Here is a 19,236-nt window from a genome sequence, read left to right as displayed (position 1 = left end):
ACTTTCTTCAGTTTCAGCTTAAACTTGCATATGAGCAATTGATGGTCTGTTCCACAGTCAGCCCCTGGCCTTGTTCTGACTGATGGTATTGAGCTTTTCCATCATCTCTTTCCACAGATGTAGTCAGTTTGATATCGGCGTGCTCCATTTGGCGAGGTACATGTGTATAAATAGTCGCCGTTAATGTTGGTGAAAGAAAGTATTTGCAATGAAGAAGTTGTTGAATGAAGAAGTTGTTGGGACTTGCATAATTCTATCATTTGACCTCTAGCATTGTTTCTGTCACCAAGGCCATATTTTCCAAGTATTGATCCTTCGTCTTTGTTTCTAACTTTCACGTTAAAATCACCAGTAATTATCAATGCATCTTGATTGCATGTTCGATCAATTTCAGACTGCAGCAGCTGATAAAAATCTTCTATTTCTTCATTTTTGGCCCTAGTGGTTGGTGCGTATATTTGAATAATAGTCCCATTAACTGGTCTTCCTTGTAGGCATATGGATATTATCCTATCACTGACAGCATTGTACTTCAGGATAGATTTTGAAAAGTTCTTTTTAATGATGAATGCAACACCATTCCTCTTCGAATTTTCATTCCCAGCATAGTAGACTATATGATTGTCCAATGCAAAATGGCCAATACCAGTCCATTTCAGTTCACTACTGCCTAGGATATCGATGTTTATGCATTCCATTTCATTTTTGACAATTTTTAATTTTCCTAGATGCGTAATTCATACATTCCAGGTTCCAATTATTAATGGATGTTTGCAGCTGTTTCTTCTCATTTTGAGTCATGCCACATCAGCAGATGAAGGTCCCAAAAGCTTTACTACATCCATGTCATTAATGTCAACTCTACTTTGAGGAGACAGCTCTTCCCCAGTCATCTTTTGAGTGCCTTCCAACCTGGGGGGCTCCTCTTCCAGCAGTATATTGCACAGTGTTCCACTGCTATTCATAAGGTTTTCACTGGCTGATGCTTTTCAGACAAACTGACAGACACATGGGGAAACTAGTAGGTAGGTAGTACTTTAGAACAATTTTATGAGTTTTGATGGTTGCTAAAATAAAGCATACAAATAGTTATTTTAATTCGCTTTAAAACCAAAATGAATTCAATCTTAGAATCATCTAACACATATAGTTAAAATATTATTTTAATCACATAAAATTTCAGGCACTTTTAAATACTGACTAAAGAGGTAACATAATGTAGTTGACATATTACTACAGCAAAAGCTCCCGTTATTACTTAGGGTCACTATGAGTCAGAACTAACTGAACAGCAACAGGTTGTAATGGGTTAATTTATTACATATGGTATTCAAACTTTCACGGAAAATTTACTTAGCCAAGCACAGCTGGATTTAAAAAATATGCACAACCTCTGCTCATATGAAGTTATGAAATGTTAGTCCCATTACAAAGAAATATCAATAATCTAAAATAGTGCTCAAGGGCTGGGACCATGGTCTCAGGGGACATCTAGCTCCATTGGCATAACATAGTATATAAAGATAATGTTCTATATCCTACTTTGGTGAGAAGCATCTGGGGTCTTAAAAGCTTATGAGTGGCCATCTATGATACTCCTTTAGTCCCACCCTGTCTGGAACAAGGGAGAGTGAAGAAAGCCAAAGACAAAAGGGAAATATTAGTCCAAAGAACTAATGGACCACAACTACCACAGTCTCTACCAGACTGAGTCCAGCATAACTAGATGGTACCCGGCTACCACCACTGACTGCGCTGACAGGAATCACAATAGAGGGTCCTGGACAGAGGTGGAGAAAAATGTAGACCAAAATTCTAACTCACAAAAAAAGACCAGACTTGGAATATGGTCCCTGGACACGCTTTTAACTCCATACTAAAGCCACTCCTGAGGTTCACGCCTCAGCCAAAGACTAGACAGGCCCATAAAACAAAACAAGATTAAATGGGCACATCAGCCCAGGAGCAAGGACAAGAAGTCAGAAGGGGACAGGAAAGCTGGTAACAGGGAACCCAAGTTTGAGAAGGGAAGAGTGTTGACATGTTGGGTTGGCAAACAATGTCCAAAACAAAATGTGTATTAATTGTTTAGTGAGAAACTAATTTGCTCTGTAAAGCTTCATCTACAGTACAATAAAAAATGGTAAAGAAATAAATAAAATAGTGCTCATTGTGCATGCTAAATAAAACTTTTTTTATGAAGAACAGATTCTTCTCACTTTGTCCCTCTTACTATTGTTAGATTCATTTAGGATTCTTCTTTATCAAAAAGAGTGAATCATTTCTCTGAAAGAGGCATACTTTAAAGTAACCAAAATTAAGCCTGTATGGCTAAATGAACTAGCCTACTTCACAACATGTCCACACAGGAGATTAGACTATGGCTATACTCTTTACTTAACTAGTCATTCCTTCTCCATTATTCATCGAGTGCCTGCAATTTACCAGGCTCTGTTCTAAGCTTTGAGGATAAAGCAGTGAACAAAACAGGCAAAGCTGCTGCTCTCCAATAGTTTGTATTCTAGCAGAAGTCAGTGTAAAAACATCAAAACAAACAGATATTTATAATAAGGTCAGACAATGATAAATGTTAAGGAAAAAGCAAGGTAGAGTTATGAGATAGAAGGTAATGGGATGCTACAGAAGGAGGAGGTGTAAAAGCAAAAGACTAGAATGAAGAAATTAGATGTAAGGATATCTGGATAATGAGTAGATTCCTTTGCTTGTTAAAGGAAATAAGAAGCAAAGCGGATGAATGGAAAAGCACCGAGGCCCATGAGGCTGAATCAAAGTGAGCAAGGCCAAAACTGGTTGGGGTTTAGGTCAGTGAGGTATCCAAGCATGAGATTACGTAGGGCTTTTAGGCCATGCTAAGAAAGTTTCCATAAATAAGAGTGATTTTTGTTCATATAATGTGTGTACCTAAATAACTTTGTGGCAAAGGAATAAAATATTAGTAAAATACAATGATAATCCACGGTGATATTCAGAAGCATTGTCCTCGTTCTAATGAAAAGTATTTTTTCTTTGATTACATTTTTAATGTGCAAGTTGCTAGGGTTTCAAAAAAGCATTGAAAAGACTCAGTGTCCAAGGCAGAAGGCTGGTATGTAAACAAAATTACAATGAAATAGATGTTTATAAAATTATATAGGAAGAACCAAGAAGTGGTTATCCTCACCCTAAAAACAAGAGGAAGCCAAATAATCTGAAAAATCATAATTTTTAGAGCCTGTAACTTTTCTCAAACCAACCAAGGAAGCCAGATTCCAAAGAGACACAAACCCTTCAAGAAAGACAAAACATGAACAGTCTGGCCTTTGACAGAACACAGAAGTGACTACCTCCCATGAAGCCTAGAAAGAATCGGCTAGTAGAATTTTAATGAATTCTAAAAGACCAAATGTGAGCTACTGTGCTAGTTTGGAATAGCTGGGCAGCCCAGACCAGTGGGAGTTTGTACTCATTTGTACACTGTTACTATATGTCTAAGGCTGGGTTCTCTGGAGAAGCAAAACCAGTGCAGCATATAAATTTTATATATAGAAAGAGATTTATATAAAGGAAATGTTTCATGCAGTTGTAGAGGCTGGGAAGTCCCAAGTTGGTGGGTCAAGCTAGAGACCTCTTCTGACTCACGTAGCCAAAGGTGCTGGCGAATCCCAGACTGGAAGGTCAGATTGCAGGCCTCTGGCTCACAGGCTGTGGAGGCCAATGAATCCCAAGATGGGCTGGTAAGATGGCAGGTAAGCTGCTAGTTTAAGTCCCAAGAACCAGAGATCAGAAGAACAGGAGCCAGTTGCAGGATCCAGAGCAAGCAAAAGCCAGTGAGCCTTGCCACAAAGTCCACCTATACTGGATGCAGGCCACACCCCCAAGGAAACTCCCTTTCAACTGATTGGCTGCCCACAACGCATCTCATCATGGAGGTGATCATATTATATCAGATCTCATTATGGCGATGATTACATCATTAAAAAGCCAAACTACATCATAACCGCCAAACAAGTGAGGATCATGGCCCAGCCAAGTTGATACACAACGTACAGCTGTCACACAATGAGTCAAAATTGACTTGATGGCAGCAGATTTGGTTTGTTTTTTTGACCACAGCCATCAATCAGTGTCCACGAGAAAGTTGAGGCCAGGATAATATTATATGGGGTAGAGCTCCCCCTCAGGTGGTGCAGGCACCTTATTCCTCACCACCTTCATAAACTTAAGAGACTTAGAAATAAAGACAAGTTTCTACTCCCCAATATGGTCATACTGTCAACAATATTACTGAGACAACAAAGGAAAATCATGAAATGTTAAGTGTTCTGTAATAATTGTACGGTTACAATTCACCAGACTAAATGTTTTTCAAAAAGTATTACATATCCAAACTACTTAGATAACATTTTAAAGTAAGCATATCTGACGCCCATCCCAGAATGACAGAAGTAGAACTTCTAGAGATAGACTTAGTCATCTGTAATTTCACAAATCTCCCTTTTTCCTTCTGGTTCAGGGCAGATTTTTGAAACACTATGGTGAATAGGGAAACCCCGGTGGCGTAGTGGTTAAGTGCTACAGCTGCTAACCAAAGGGTTGGCAGTTCGAATCCACCATGCACTCCTTGGAAACTGTGGGGCAGTTCTACTCTGTCCAATAGGGTTGCTATAACTCGGAATCAGCTTGACAGCACTGGGTTTGGTTTTGCTTTTTTATGGTGAATAGATTGGAGCTCTTTAAGGATGTTGTTGTTGTTAGGTTCCATCGAGTTGGTTCTGAATCATAGCGACCCTACGTACAACAGAAGAAAACACTGCCCAGTCCTGTGCCATCCTCGCAATTGTTATGCTTGAGCCCATTGTTGCAGCCACTGTGTCAATCCATCTCGTTGACAGTCTTCCTCTTTTTTCACTGCCTCTCTACTTTACCAAGCATGATATCCTTCTCCGGGGACTGATCCCTCCTGATAACGTGTCCAAAGTATGTGAGATGAAGTCTAACCATCCTAGCTCCTAGGGAGCATCTGGCTGTTCTTACAAGACATATTTGTTCTTTCTTCTTGTAGACCATAATATATTTAATATTCTTTGCCAACACCATAATTCAAAGGCATCGATTCTTCTTCAGCCTTCTTTATTCATTGTCCAGCTTTCACGTGCATATAAGGCAACTGAAAACACCATGGTTTGGTTGAGGATAGAACCTGTCATATTCATTCTCTGATCTCCAGATAAGTTCTTGGCATATGGTTGATAGCTGATAAATGTATGTTGAAGAATAAATATATGAATGGGCAAACAAATTGTGAATGTGTCAAAGTCCTAATGTGTCTTATAATTATTGGAAAAGGTTGTATCGGTAAAACTTGGTCAATATAAATAAGTCGAAAATATCACTAGGTATATATATTTTCAAGGACAGTAGAGCAATCTAAAAATTTTTCACTGCATTCTCATTGAGTAATCAGTGTCACTCCTCTTTAAGGGCTTTGTTTTTAATCTCATATTACTTAACAAAAAAAAAGAAAACTCTAACTGATTAGTTTCAGAAATGAAAACAAAAAACTGTACATGAACATTGTTTAACTTAAAGCTACATACGTATACAGCCAACTTCGTTTCCGTAAGTGCTGAATGATCAAAAATGGTAAAAGTGCTGCTGACTGTAGTTGCTATTAAAAAAGAGGAAATGGGTGTGCTGTCGGCAATTAGTGCAGGCTGCAAACATTTCTGATAGTGTTAAAATCTTAAAACAGCTGGAGTCAAAAATCTGGCAAGTTGCTCAATATGATCTATATGTATAGATGCCTGTGTCTACATGTATACATAATAAAAATAAATCACAGGGCCTGAATTAATTGTAGGAAAGAAATATGCCATTGAGAAGCACTTGGCTTGGATTCTTATAATAAAAAAGGTAGATACATGCACAAACACACTGTGATCTTCCAAATTGTTTTCATACTATATCTGATAAAATGAAGTATGCATTCTATAGAAATAAACCTCTAAATAATGCAGCCTTCTGTTAGTCAAGACATGGAATTCTTGTAGTAAAAGGTAAACTACTTCATTCAGCTTTCCTTTTGTTCTTGGTACATTCCTTTATTTTCTCAAATCTCTTTTCTGTCATCATGATTTATTGTCTGTCTTTTATACTAACCTTTAAATCACTATGGAGGACTGAAGACCAGAGCAAATCAATTTGTATCTTCTCTTTCAACCAACATTTTAAGTTGGTAAAATAGAACAAAATGAACATCAAATATAGCATTGAAAGGGAGAAGATAGGCTATCTTTCACACTCATTCTTATATGTTCTCAGTTGTGGTTGTGCTTTCGGTCACCCAACCCCAATTCCTTTAGGTGCCTGAGCTCTTCCTTTCTTCTTCAGTGGAATCACCTTTTTTCACAAAACCCAACAATAGACAGTGCTCTCCAATTTAGGTTTCCCCTAGCAAGAAGAACTCTTTCTATAGCTTTTCTTTACCATATAGAATTTTAGGGTTACAAATAAAATAGACTCCGTTCTTTGCTTGTTGAGGTGAAAAGAACATTGGGCCATGAGTTAGAGACCTGGGTCATTTTTTTTTTTTTTTTGGAAGGGGGAATTCTTTATTGATAACTACACGATAGAGGGTTGACACTATAAGAAGGATGTAAGTCTACGACTTGCAGGTCACTACTCTCCCAGTCCTTTCCTATAAAAAACCTGACAAAATGATTTGAATACTCCTTCTTATTGAGTAAAAGAATCTTTCTCAAAGTAGTGTTCCATGATATCAACTTATAAGTGAAGTTTGGCACAGTATTTAAAGCCAATTTGCTATGACTGGGCTAGATTATCTATAAATTACCTTTCAAATCTAATAATATATTGTAATTTCTGATGCTTCCTACTTTGAGTTATACACAAATCTAAGTTTTTCTTGCTCATGTATGTAGCAGGGTGGATACCAAATAGTAGATAATTAAAAAAAAAATGCTTTTGATTATATTATAGTTTTTTTTTTTATGTTTGCTTTGTGTTCTTTCCAGTAGGAGTTAATCAGAAGTAGCATAGTTGATTGGAATAAATCACAGATTACATACAAAAAAAATGTTTCTACTAAACCTGTCGCCATAAAATTGATTCCTACTCATAGCAACCATATAGGACAGAGTAGATCTGCCCCATAGGAATTCCAAGGAGCACCTGGTGGATTTGAACTTCAGACCTTTTTGTTAGCAGCCGTAGCTCTTAACCACTATGCCACCAGGGTTTCCATGGGTCTACTAGGCATTAGACTTCTTTTCAAGTTTATTCTTCTAAATTTGAGCATTAAAACAGTTTTTTCTCCAATGTTATATGTAACTGTGTAATACTGAAACTGAATTTTTTATCTAAACTTCTATATAATTTTATTATTCTTGTGGTAGAGATACATAAAACATTGCATTTACTTAGTATTTATAATTAGTGTAATCTGAAGACGGAATCCAACTCTACATTTTAAGGCACACTTCTTATTTTGCTTTTTCAATTTTAGTTTTAAATGCTAAATGAGCCAAGAATTTAAGCAGAATCTAAAAAAACAAAAATTTTATTTGCTTTTGTAAATTGATAATGGTTTTCTCTACCATAATAATGAAACAATCTTTTGATCATGTCTTTGGAGTAAACTCATTGAAATTATAACTGTAAATTCATTTTGTTTTCTATAAATGCAGAATTCATGAACTTGAGTAGGATCCATGTGTGATCTTTACTGAATGCCAACTTTAATTTGTTATGGTCTAAAAACCATTCATCCCTGCTGCTATCTTTCAAATATATTTGAAACCAGTATAACCTTTCTCATGAAGCAGTGCTTCAAAATTATGTCCCTAATAATTGTTCATTTGTTTTGTACTTACTGGTTTGCTTAACATTTACTATAATAAATTTATTTGATGTTTATATGCATATCATTAGTATAATACTTCTAATCCTGCACTATAAATCAGCCTTTATTAACTGGCCAATTAATTACATAGTGGTGCTTGCCATCTAAGTTTTTCTTTGAATTTTGCAAGAATTATATAATCTATATAATCTGTAATGAAGTCTGAATACTGAGAATATTATACACAGAATGCCTTAGTTTTACCTGCAACCTAGAAATAAGGTTGGATCAAATATAATAACTAATTTCTTGCAAATGGAATTAATTTGGCTTGATTCATTCTGAATTTACTTTTGAATTTATTTCCACACTTTTGTGTTCACCACAGGAATTCTGAGATACTTTCTTAACTATTTTCTGTATGGATATTGTATCTTTACAAATAATTAATGTTATAATTAATATTTGATCTAGTTTGAAATGTGCCTTAAGGTAAATACATATTTACATGCAGAATTATTAGATTGTAATTAAAGGAAAGATCATAAACTGTATAGAGGGAATTAGAAATTGTCAACTGAGAGCCAGAATGAGTTAGTGAAATTTAGTATTTGATTTAACTATGATTTGTATAACTGTTAATGGAAAGCATAAAAATATTTTCATTTCACCAGTTTATTGAGAAGGACAAAGTGCTATCGGATTTTTAGATACCAGAATAGCTATCGGTTTTTTTGACCATAAATAACTTCTTTCAACCTTTCATCTTCCCCTTCATCAATTTATCAGTTTGCATGGTATATCCTTATTTAAACCATTTATTATATACTCAGTAGGGAACTATCTTTTCTCTGAATTATACACTGATGATTATAAAGTTACAGCTATCACTAATTAAGTTCCTACCATGTGAGAGGCAAATTACAGACATTGCATTATCTCTAATCCTTGCAATAATCCTTTAAAATTGGTGCTTTTATACCCTCTTTACAGATAATGAAACTGAGACCAAGATAAACTAAGTAATTTTCACAAGGTCCACAGCTAATGAGGGCAGAATTATTTTACCAAATGTGAATAGCACTTTGTACTTTGAGGATCTACTCCCATAGAATGTTTCCATTTTTAAATGTTTCATACCTATAACCCTAGAAGCTTTATTCACAACTACTCAAAAAGGGGAAATATATAGAACCCTTTGGCATTTAAATATTACTGTGCTTTCTTGTAGCCTGTGAACTTATGAATCAAGGCATCTTGGCCCTGGTCAGCTCGATTGGCTGCACATCAGCGGGGTCCCTCCAGTCTCTGGCAGATGCCATGCACATACCCCACCTCTTCATTCAGCGTTCAACAGCTGGAACCCCAAGGAGTGGCTGTGGACTCACCCGGAGTAACAGAAATGATGACTACACTCTCTCAGTTCGCCCACCAGTCTACTTGAATGATGTTATACTGAGAGTGGTCACAGAGTATGCCTGGCAGAAATTCATTATATTCTATGATAGTGACTATGGTAAGTGTTTGTTGGTTTATGTCAGTGTTGTAAGCTTCCTATTTGCGTGGGAAATAACAGCATAAATTCTGAAAAATATCAAGGAGCTTACTGGTTGTTATTGTGGATTTCTTGTCTTTTCATATTCTTCTTACAAAGCTAGCAGCAATAATAAAAAACGTGGCTAAGGTCATCAAGTTCAATCCTTTTGTGTTAAATTCTTTTGATGTCAAATTAAAAAAAATAAACACTTGCATCTAATGCTCAGTTTATAAATGTTTCCAAAGGAAATCTGACCCTGGTATATCTTGAAATTTTTCAAATAATGGGAAATCAGTAATACATTTCAATACTGTATTTTTCCCTTTCAAAAAATCTGATACCTCTATTTGATAATAAAATAGCATTTCAGATAGATGCCAGAACAGTGCAAAAAAAAAAAGCCTACCTTATTAATTGAAATAAATTTTTTTTTTTTTATTAATTGATTAAAAAAAAAAGTGACAGATCTTCCTACTCAGTACTGAACTCTTTTGGGGTCACTGATATTACTACCACATATTCCCTATGAAATGAAATCTAACAAAAATACGGGTAGTACAACATTTATCTATTTAATTTTTCAAGGTAACAAAGCATTGTCCCTAAATTTATGGTAATTTGAGGAAAAAAAAAAAACACTTTTCCTTGATATTTTTATTTGAGTCTAAATTGAGAAAAGAAAGCAAAAATAATATTATTTTTGATTCAATATATTTTTATGCATTAATATACCTGTTTTCTGATTGACTGATCCCCAAGATGTACAAGTATAGGTTTGTCATTAGAGAGGGAAAAAGAGGAATAGAGACAGGTGTGGTCAAATGAAGGGAAATAAACAGCTCTTGATAAAGCATGTATATTTTGAAACATGGGGTTTTTTTAGAGGTTATGTCTCGGGAAAGAGTCTTAGAAAAATAGTGCATTTAGTGTGGATGAATCTAATTTTACATTTTATCTTAAGAAAATCAGAAAGGATTTCGCCCTCTGTAGTGTGACCATTTTTCTTAGCCAAAAATGAAAATAAAAATAAGCTGTTTTATTTTCATAGCCTACTCAGCATTGTGAATAATATTGGACAGTAGTTATACCAGAAGAATGAGCCAGAAAGTAACATCAGTAGAACTGAGCACGGACAGGTTGGCAGAAATCTGGAAAGCAAGAAATAAGAGCTCCTGTGGACACGCAGAGAGGGGGAGCAAGTGGCAGTTACATTTAGCCCTAAATATTCAAATGTCGCATGGGGTTTTGGCAGCCAGAGTCCCATTAGCCTTGATGAGTAGGCTTCAGCCAAATATCTGTGATCTCTCTGGAAACAGGCTCCTTTCTCTCCAGCACGGAAATCTGTATTTTCGTTGCTTAAATCATATTGTTTAGGGGTCACAGAACAAAAACGAACAGACTTGAAATGAGTAAAATAAACAAAAAAAGAAATAGAAAATAATTGGCTCATCAGTAAAAGTGAGGCTAGAAACCATACTGAGGTTTGAAATTGACAGATATGGTTATTTATTGAGCATAGTAAACTTTTCATTTCTGGAAATCGACATGCTTAGTATGCTTTTGTCAATAGCCTTCCGTTCAAATTTGTTGCCTTCTTAAAAATTTATATGGTATTTCTATGCCAACTACCTGAACATAGCTTGAAATAATGAAATTTTAAAAACTGACTCTTTAAGAAGGGAAAATATTTTTCACTTTGTCCTGTCAAAATAGATAAGCCTGTAAAATAAAGAACAGAAAAAGTGATTTTTGATTAAGGCATTCCCATAACAAAACAAAGAGAGAGAGAATTTTACGCTTTGATTGTAAATATCCACGAGGGAAAAAAAAATCTACACCACCCTTGTTAACTTGTTTCCAAATCCTATATGAATTATAGTCAGGAAATTCTTATACGGGAAGATATTTTTGTTATCCATGAAATAAATTTTTAAAAATACACACTAAATATATGGTCACAGAATCATTTATGTACGTTTGAAGTCCCTCATTCTTTATTCTTCAGTTTGCCTCTGATTAAATAAGACATTGTAATCATATGGTGCATGACTGGGTCCTCTGTTAAGAAGCAGTGTTTGTTTTACAAAAAAACAAAAAAGCGTGTTTTCCTTTAGTCTGATGATAAACTTGCTTTTGACTTATTACTTAATAATTCATGAAAAATTACCCTGCTTGTATATTAAAATTATTTCCAATACCCTTGTTTAATGAAAGAAAATTTCCCTTTGATACTTACAATAAATCTTGCTGGCAAAAAAACTGGGCTAGAGTCCAAAATAAATACCACGCTATCCAAATACCTTGTACCTTCAAGAAGGGCTACATGTATTTACAGATCCATACATCAATGTCATCATTTTTAGCTCCAACACTGGGATTGTACTTGACTTTTATTTTGCTCATCAGGAATTGCTTTCATTAAGGAATGGATTACTAAGTATTATCTATGGATGGAATCAGGCAGCGTGCTGAGACCAAATGTTATTGAAGATGTAGTTTGCTTAGAAATATATACTTAAAAAAAAAACTTAGATTTCTATACCCAGTTAATTAGAGAAGCACTTTTTCAAAAGCAGTTAATTATGATTAAGGACTCAGTATAAAAGTCTACTTTAAATTCCCTAACAAAGCAAATTCAAGGCTTTGATTCTAAGTAAATGGATGAAAAGAAGAAAAAAAAAAAAAGTGGAAACTTTCTTTGAATGGATTGATTCAAGACATTAAAAAAAAAAAAATGCCTGAAAAGAAATTTGGAAGTGTTGAGCTTTTAAAAATGTCATTCAGGAAATGTCTATTACCTATTTGTTTAGTGCAATATGAAGTATGAGATAAGAAATTTAACAAATTGTAGTTCGAGACTTTAAGAAGGTCACAATTACAAAAGAGATAAAAAATGTTTATGATTCCCTTAATAGAGAAAAATCATGAGTTAAATGTCATATAAATGAGGCAAACTGAATGCTATTGGCGTGTAAAGAGAAAAGTTTAATTTTGGCAACAGTGATCAAAGGCTTTATGGGTAGACTTAGATCTCCATTATGCAAGTTAGGTTTGACTTTAAGAGGCAGCAACGTGAAGTAAGTAGCCATTCCAATAGGGAGAATGTGTGACCAGGTCTCGGATTAATTAAAATATTAATTAATATTTTTATTTGATAGGCTGTAGAATAAGTGTTTTACATTGCATAGTTTCATCTTCTTAACAGTTAATATTATTATCATGATCTTAGAAACTGGAAAACTGAAACAACTGATGGATAACTTGTTCACAGAAACATAGAAGAGTCAGAGCTGAGATTTAAAGCCACTACAGCTCTTAACCATTTATGATGATTGCAAAGACGTTGCAGTGAACTTTGACCCAAGAATTTAACAAAGGCTAAACAAGGGCTTTTACTACATGTCAGGCTTTTACTATGTGTCAGGCACTGTTCTAAGTGCTTTACGTGAATTATCTCATTGAATCTTCACAATAGCCCCCTGGGGAAGATATTATTGTTATTTATTTATTTTTACAAATGAAAAACTGAGGCAATGAAAAGTCAAGTACCTTGTGAGTAAATAAAGAAGCCCAAAATCAATCACGATAGTCTCATCAATAGTCCCTGCTTTCAACCACTGGAGTATTTTGACGCTATAGAAATAAGAATAACATTAATTCTGCTGTGAAATAAAAAAAAAAAAAACCTATAAGTAAAATGTATAGAATCATCTTTATTAAAGAGAACCAATACTTGAAGCCTGCAGATTGTGTACGGGACAGTCATTGGGCCAAAGTAGGCAAATTCATTTGTAGCAGAGATAGCTGCTTGCCTACACAATGTCCATTCTCCCTTTTTCTTTGCTAACAGAATGCCAAATTTATTTGAGAGAACAATACTCCACTTGAAAGACTGCATTCCTCAGGATCTCTTACAGTGAGGGTTAGAATGTGATATTGTCAAGAATTGTTGTTGTCTGAGATTTTTTCCTATTGCAAGCTAACGAGTTAACCCTACCTAAGTTTCATGGATGCAAGCAGAAGACCCAACACTCCTGGACAAAGAGCTTGAAGACTCATGACACATTAAGCAGCATGGCCTTATGTTGATATCATTTCCCCTTGGCTTCAAGTCCCACGAGGCATTGTGGAGTAGCTCAGATGGATGCCATACATGCAGTGGACTTTTATGATAGTTAATGAACCCTGAGCTTCCAATAATGGGCCGCTAGTAAGCTTGTTCAACATTTCCAGAGTGAAACATTATTATACTGGACAATAAATAAGTCTATCTAAAGGCCTGATGATCTACTTCTCAAAATTAAGCAATGAAAACCCTATGGCTCACAACAGAATATTGTCTGATCTAGTGCTGGAAGATGAGCCCCTAGGTTAGAAAGCACTCAAAATACACAGTGGCCACAACAGTAAGCTCAAGCATACCAAAAATCGTGAAGAGGGGGACTGGACAATGTTTCATTTTGTTGGACACACGGTCACCATGAATCAGCACCAGCTTGAAGGCAACTAACAACAACTTCCCTCAAGAGACCTTCTGCATGCAAGATGTGCCGCAACACAAGAGACCCATGGAGAATTGCCTCCCAGTAATATTAACTACCATCACCCATCCATCAGCTTATCATATTGTGGTGGCTTGGATGTTGCTAGAAGCTGTACAACTGGTATTTCAAATACCAGTAGGTCTCCCATGGCGAACAGATTTCAGCAGAACTTCCAAACTAAGACAGACCAGGAAGAAAGATCTGTTGATCTAGTTCTAAAAATCTGCCAATGAAAACCTTATGGATTACAACATAATATTTTCTGATGTTGTGCGGGAAGGTGAGCTTGTAGTTGGAGGGCACTTGTGAAGATGGCACAGGATGGGGCAACTTTTCATTCTGTTATACATAAGGTTACCGTGAGTTGGAGCCGACTTAAGGGCAGCTAACAATGATATTAACTATTTGTTTCCACGCCATCTAGGCTTCTGGAAAATTTTCCCATAAGTACAACGCTCCACACTCTGTATTGTACAGAGCTAGGAGAGCAGCCTTGAGTTCTGTGCACTTAGCAAAGTAACCATAATCATTTTCAGTACTGTATGGCTGGCACTGACGTTGAATCACCCAAGGAATCCCCAGTGAACACTATCGGGTTTCAGCTTAATAGAACCATCTGTAAACTGGTCCCATTTGCTTATGAAAACCTTTGTGAATCAAGGCCTTATAGAATCAGCACTTTGCTTCAGGTGGTGGAATGGGATAAGATATCCCCCCAAAAGATAGTTCTCACTTTTTTCATATAAAACTGAGATGCCACTGCCGGCTTGTCATGTTCCTGAACACACTATTTCCATTTCATAGGGATGCTTGTTGGGTCCTTCAGATCTTGGCAGTCTATGAATTTGAGCTAACCCATCCCAAAATGAGAATATCGGGCTGTTCATGGGTCAGGCATTCCATTTGAATAAGAACTTGATAATGATCTAATAACTGTCTTTCAGAAAAACATGGACCATGTTAGGGGAAGCAACAAGTCTAAAACTTCAAGGTGATTCTCTGGGAGGAAGCTATCTCCTTTTTTCTGAGGCTCCAGTTAGCAAAAACATGAGTCACAAAGTCATACATTTTCAGAATTCATTAACTTGCATGGCCATTTTTCTGGAGGTGGTTTTGTGGAAGGGAGAGTTGTTTTTTTCCTTATCTTGCAGGAGGAATTGAACATTGCATATCTGCCCATATAGTATGAGGAAACTTTACTTGTTGAGCATACTGCTGACTTTTGTTGGGGTTTATCAGCCACTTCTGTTGTCAGATGTGTGGTAATACTGCAGTCACAGCCATGGCTATGATAATACTGCAGTCACAGCCATGAGACTAACGCTTCTGCCTTATCAACCAACAGTATTTCATCTACATAGTGAAAACTTTGGACATCAGAGGGCAGAGGTACTTGTGCTAAATCCTGGTCATTAACTGCAAGGGTGTTTAGGGTCACTATGAGTCAGAATTGACTTGATGGTGATGGGAATGGGTTTTGTCCAACTAGCATTTCTCTAAATGAGGTTCTTCCTGATTAGGAAAATCTCCTTGAGTATTTATGGGACAGGAAAGTAGAAGCATATAACACTTCAATTCCTACTATCCATTCAGATGTAGAAGCAAAAGCAGCAGTATATTAAATTGGTACAAAGAGCCCCACCCACAATTTAACATTACATGCCCTTCCCCACTTTGAGCCTTGAACAATCACCACCATTTGAATTCAGTATGCTATCCTCCCCATAAGAACGGGTTAAAAAAAAAAAAGCATTATAATAAATTCTAGTTTATATGGTTGATTTAAACTTCATGTCATAAACAACAAGTTTATTTTCTTCATGCTTTGTCAAGGATTGTAGTAGGATTCAAATGCTTCCCTTACTTGCTTATTTTACTTTATCAAGAAGGAAAATTATCCATTAGGAAAAAAAAAAAAAATTTTTTTTTTGAGGACACTTGGAAATTTTTGAAATTTAATTTATGTACAACAGAGAATTAAAAGTTAAAAATCTTATTTTTAAAACTGTGTGTCAAAAACCTAAATGCACAGAGAAACACCAAAAATTATTTTAATACAATATATTTATTGTGAGTGATACGATTTGAATCAGGTAGTGCCAACTGGAATGACCATATTGGGAAGGTGCTTCAAAGAGGGGGACAGTGAAAGTATGTTATATAGGTCTTGATTATGTTAATTTTTCAGGAGATGACATTAAAACACCTGCAGATTTGCAAAGTTCGTTGATTACAGAGTCACAAAGGACATCCTAAAACACAGGTTCTAGACAGACCCTGCAGTTTCTGCTTCTGAAAATAGATAATTTTCCAAAAGAACCCAATGCCTAACCCAAAATGATCTCCTCTAAGCTGCTTATTACTAGGCTATTGTTTACCTCAAAGGTGACTTTAAGAAACACTTCCTTAAAGGTTCAAGGTTCAAGAAGACACCTAAGGGCAGATGGCCTGGGTGGAACACCCCAACTCCATGAATTCAGAAATCTAGATTCCAGGAGAATTAAAAATGGCTTTGTCCTGGGTCACCCAGCCCAATACTCCATTTTACAGTTGTAACAAAGTTTTACTAATGTAATCAGAATAATTCCTTTTGTTAATGAAATACTAACAGCTGGAAAAAAAAATTGAATACAATAAGTAATATAAATTTAATAAAAGTCCACATTTGAAGGTAGCATATTTAATTGGTACCTGGAGAAGGTTGGGCCAGAGTGCTGTGGGGAGGAATTCTAAACAAGTTTTAGCCACATTTAAATGCATGTAAGGAGGGAAACACAACTCCTACTTACATACAATATTTTTATTTCAAAAATATAGAACTGAGAAGTCAGCATAACATTAACTTAATGTGCATTCTATGTAGAAAACTGTATTGCAAAACACAGTGTCAAAAAGATGACATAAGAAAGTACTATCAATTCCTTATCTTGGAATAATTTTAAAATATGTGTTTATATATTACAAATCTTTATTAATGAATGATTAACTTACAAACCTTGCAAGCTTAATTTTGAAACAATAAAATATAGCCCTAAAGAGTATTTCATGATGGATAATATAGTTCCCAATAAGAAAAGTATGATACTTTTTGTTGACAAAGTGTGAAGTAAGGCTGATTAAATAAATGGTGGTCTCTTAAAATTAAAAAAAAAAGGAACTTGCTTTTTTTTTTTTAAGTGAGCATGAACATTCGAAGTCTTTTAAACCATATTTTTTATAGTTGTGACACTGCTGTAGAACAGCGTTCAAATCCTTTCTGATTTATATTCACTCTAACAGGTTTTCTAGTTTTTTCAGCGGAGTGCAAAGTCTTCTTTCAAAAAAATGCTCAAATTCTATTAAAAGTGCTTAAAGATTTGAATTTTATAAAGTCAATGATAACTGTTTTTGGAATAAATTGCTACAATGTATCTGTCTTTTGCATACATCATTTTAAAGATAGCCCATTTGATGCAAGAAAGGAAGGAAGAAATGCCTATCGAAAATAAAATAGAGAAAATAAGGAATCTAAAACCTGTGGGAAATATTTTAAAAAAGAAAAGAAAAAAGTCTAATATCCATGTAATGAGAGTACCAGAAAAAGAAGTGTGAATGTTATAAAAATAAAGCAATATTTGAAAAGGAAACGGATGATAATTAAATGCTGTATGCATTTATATAAGTTTTTCCAGTATGTGTATTGGAATTCATTTTTCCCAGTTTTTGTCTTGTCTATTCCTTTCCATAACGTTATCTGTAGTAATGTTCCTAATATTAAAAAGTTTTGTTTTTTGTCTTCTAGAAAATGTTTTTAATGATTAACCTTGCTAGGGATTTATCAATTTTATTAATCTTTACAAAGGACTAATAATTTTCTACTCTGTTAGTTTTGTTTAGTGTTTATGTTTTCTATTCCATTAATTTACACTCTTTTTTATTTTCTTTCTTCTACTTTGGAGTTAATATAGTCTTCTTTTGATACTTGCTGAAAGTGAAAGTTCAGCTTCTTGATTTTTAAGTTTTTTTTTTCTTTTTTCCAAAATAAGTGTAGGCTTGGCTTTCTTTGCATTATATTATGCCTGAAGTTCAGTGGGTTGATGTCTTCTATTTAATATTGGAAAATTATACATACATATATATATATGAAGCTCATGGAATGCATTTAAATTAAAGAAATACTATAAAGCAACAGTTTGAGACAAAAGAGAACCAAAATTTAATTTAAAATAGGGGAAAAGACTTGTGCAGATAATTCATAGAACAAGATATATGATTGGATAATAGTAACAAGAAATTTTTGCAATGCATTGGGCAAATCTACTGCAAAAGACCTCATTAAAGTGCTAAAAAGTAAAGATGTCACTTTGAGGACTAAGGTGAACCTGACCTAAGCTATGGTATTTTCAATCATCTAACATGTTTGTGAAAACTGGACCATGACTAAGGAAGACCAAAGAAGAAATGATGCATTTGAATTAAGGTGTTGGTGAAGAATAGTGAAAATACCATGGATTGCCAGAGAATGAACAAACCTATCTTGGAAGAAGTATAGCCAGAATGTTCCTTAGAAGCTAGGATGGAGAGACTTTGTCTAACATATTTTGGACATTTATCAGGAGGGATCATTACCTGGAGACAGACATCATGCTTGGTAAAGTAAAGGGTCAGCCAAATAGAGAAAGACCCTCAACAGGATGGATTGGCACAGTGGCTGCAACAATGAGCTCAGGATGGCACAGGACAGAGCAGTATTTCTTTCTGTTGTACACGAGGTTGCTGTAAGTTGGAGCTGACTATACAGCACCTAAAAACAATAATCCACTAGATTAGCTGGAAAGAAAAAGAGTACAATACTGCATGTATGCAAGGGTGGGCCACAACTGGAACTTCCATGTTTTGCTAGTTGGAAAGTAAAAATTTATAGCTACTTTAGAGAACTGTTTGGCCAATTGTTAAAAGTTAAATAGAAACCCACCAAATAACCTTCCCCATTCCACTCCTAAGTAATTATCTAGAGAAATGAGAGTGCATATTCACACAAATTCTTTCCAAGAGTACTCACAGCCACATTATTCATTATGCCTAACTGGAAACGACTCAATGCTAATAATTTCCCCCCACGTGTCTCTCAGTTTGTCATACTGTGAGGGCTCCTGTGTTGCTGTGATGCTGAAAGCTATGCCACCAGTATTCAAATACCAGCAGGGTCACCCATGGTGGAAAGGTTTCAGCTGAGCTTCCAGACTAAGACAGATGAGGAAGAAGGACTCTACAGTCCACTTCTGAAAAGAATTAGCCAGTAAAAACCTTATGAA

General features: G+C 35.3%; 1 protein-coding gene across 1 annotated transcript in view; it reads left to right on the top strand.

The window, feature by feature from the left end:
- Window positions 1–19,236, top strand: part of GRID2 (glutamate ionotropic receptor delta type subunit 2) — a 1,658,713-nt gene that overhangs the window by 814,145 nt on the left and 825,332 nt on the right. The window contains exon 3 of the mRNA XM_049885711.1: window positions 9,093–9,377. Coding sequence (XP_049741668.1) covers window positions 9,093–9,377 — 285 coding nt within the window. The remainder of the gene's footprint in view (window positions 1–9,092; window positions 9,378–19,236) is intronic.

The sequence above is a fragment of the Elephas maximus genome, chromosome 5, assembly GCF_024166365.1.
Source record: "Elephas maximus indicus isolate mEleMax1 chromosome 5, mEleMax1 primary haplotype, whole genome shotgun sequence".
NCBI classification, from domain to species: domain Eukaryota; kingdom Metazoa; phylum Chordata; class Mammalia; order Proboscidea; family Elephantidae; genus Elephas; species Elephas maximus.
The sequence above is the reverse complement of the archived record's forward strand: the minus strand, read 5'-3'. Positions and strand labels throughout refer to the sequence as shown.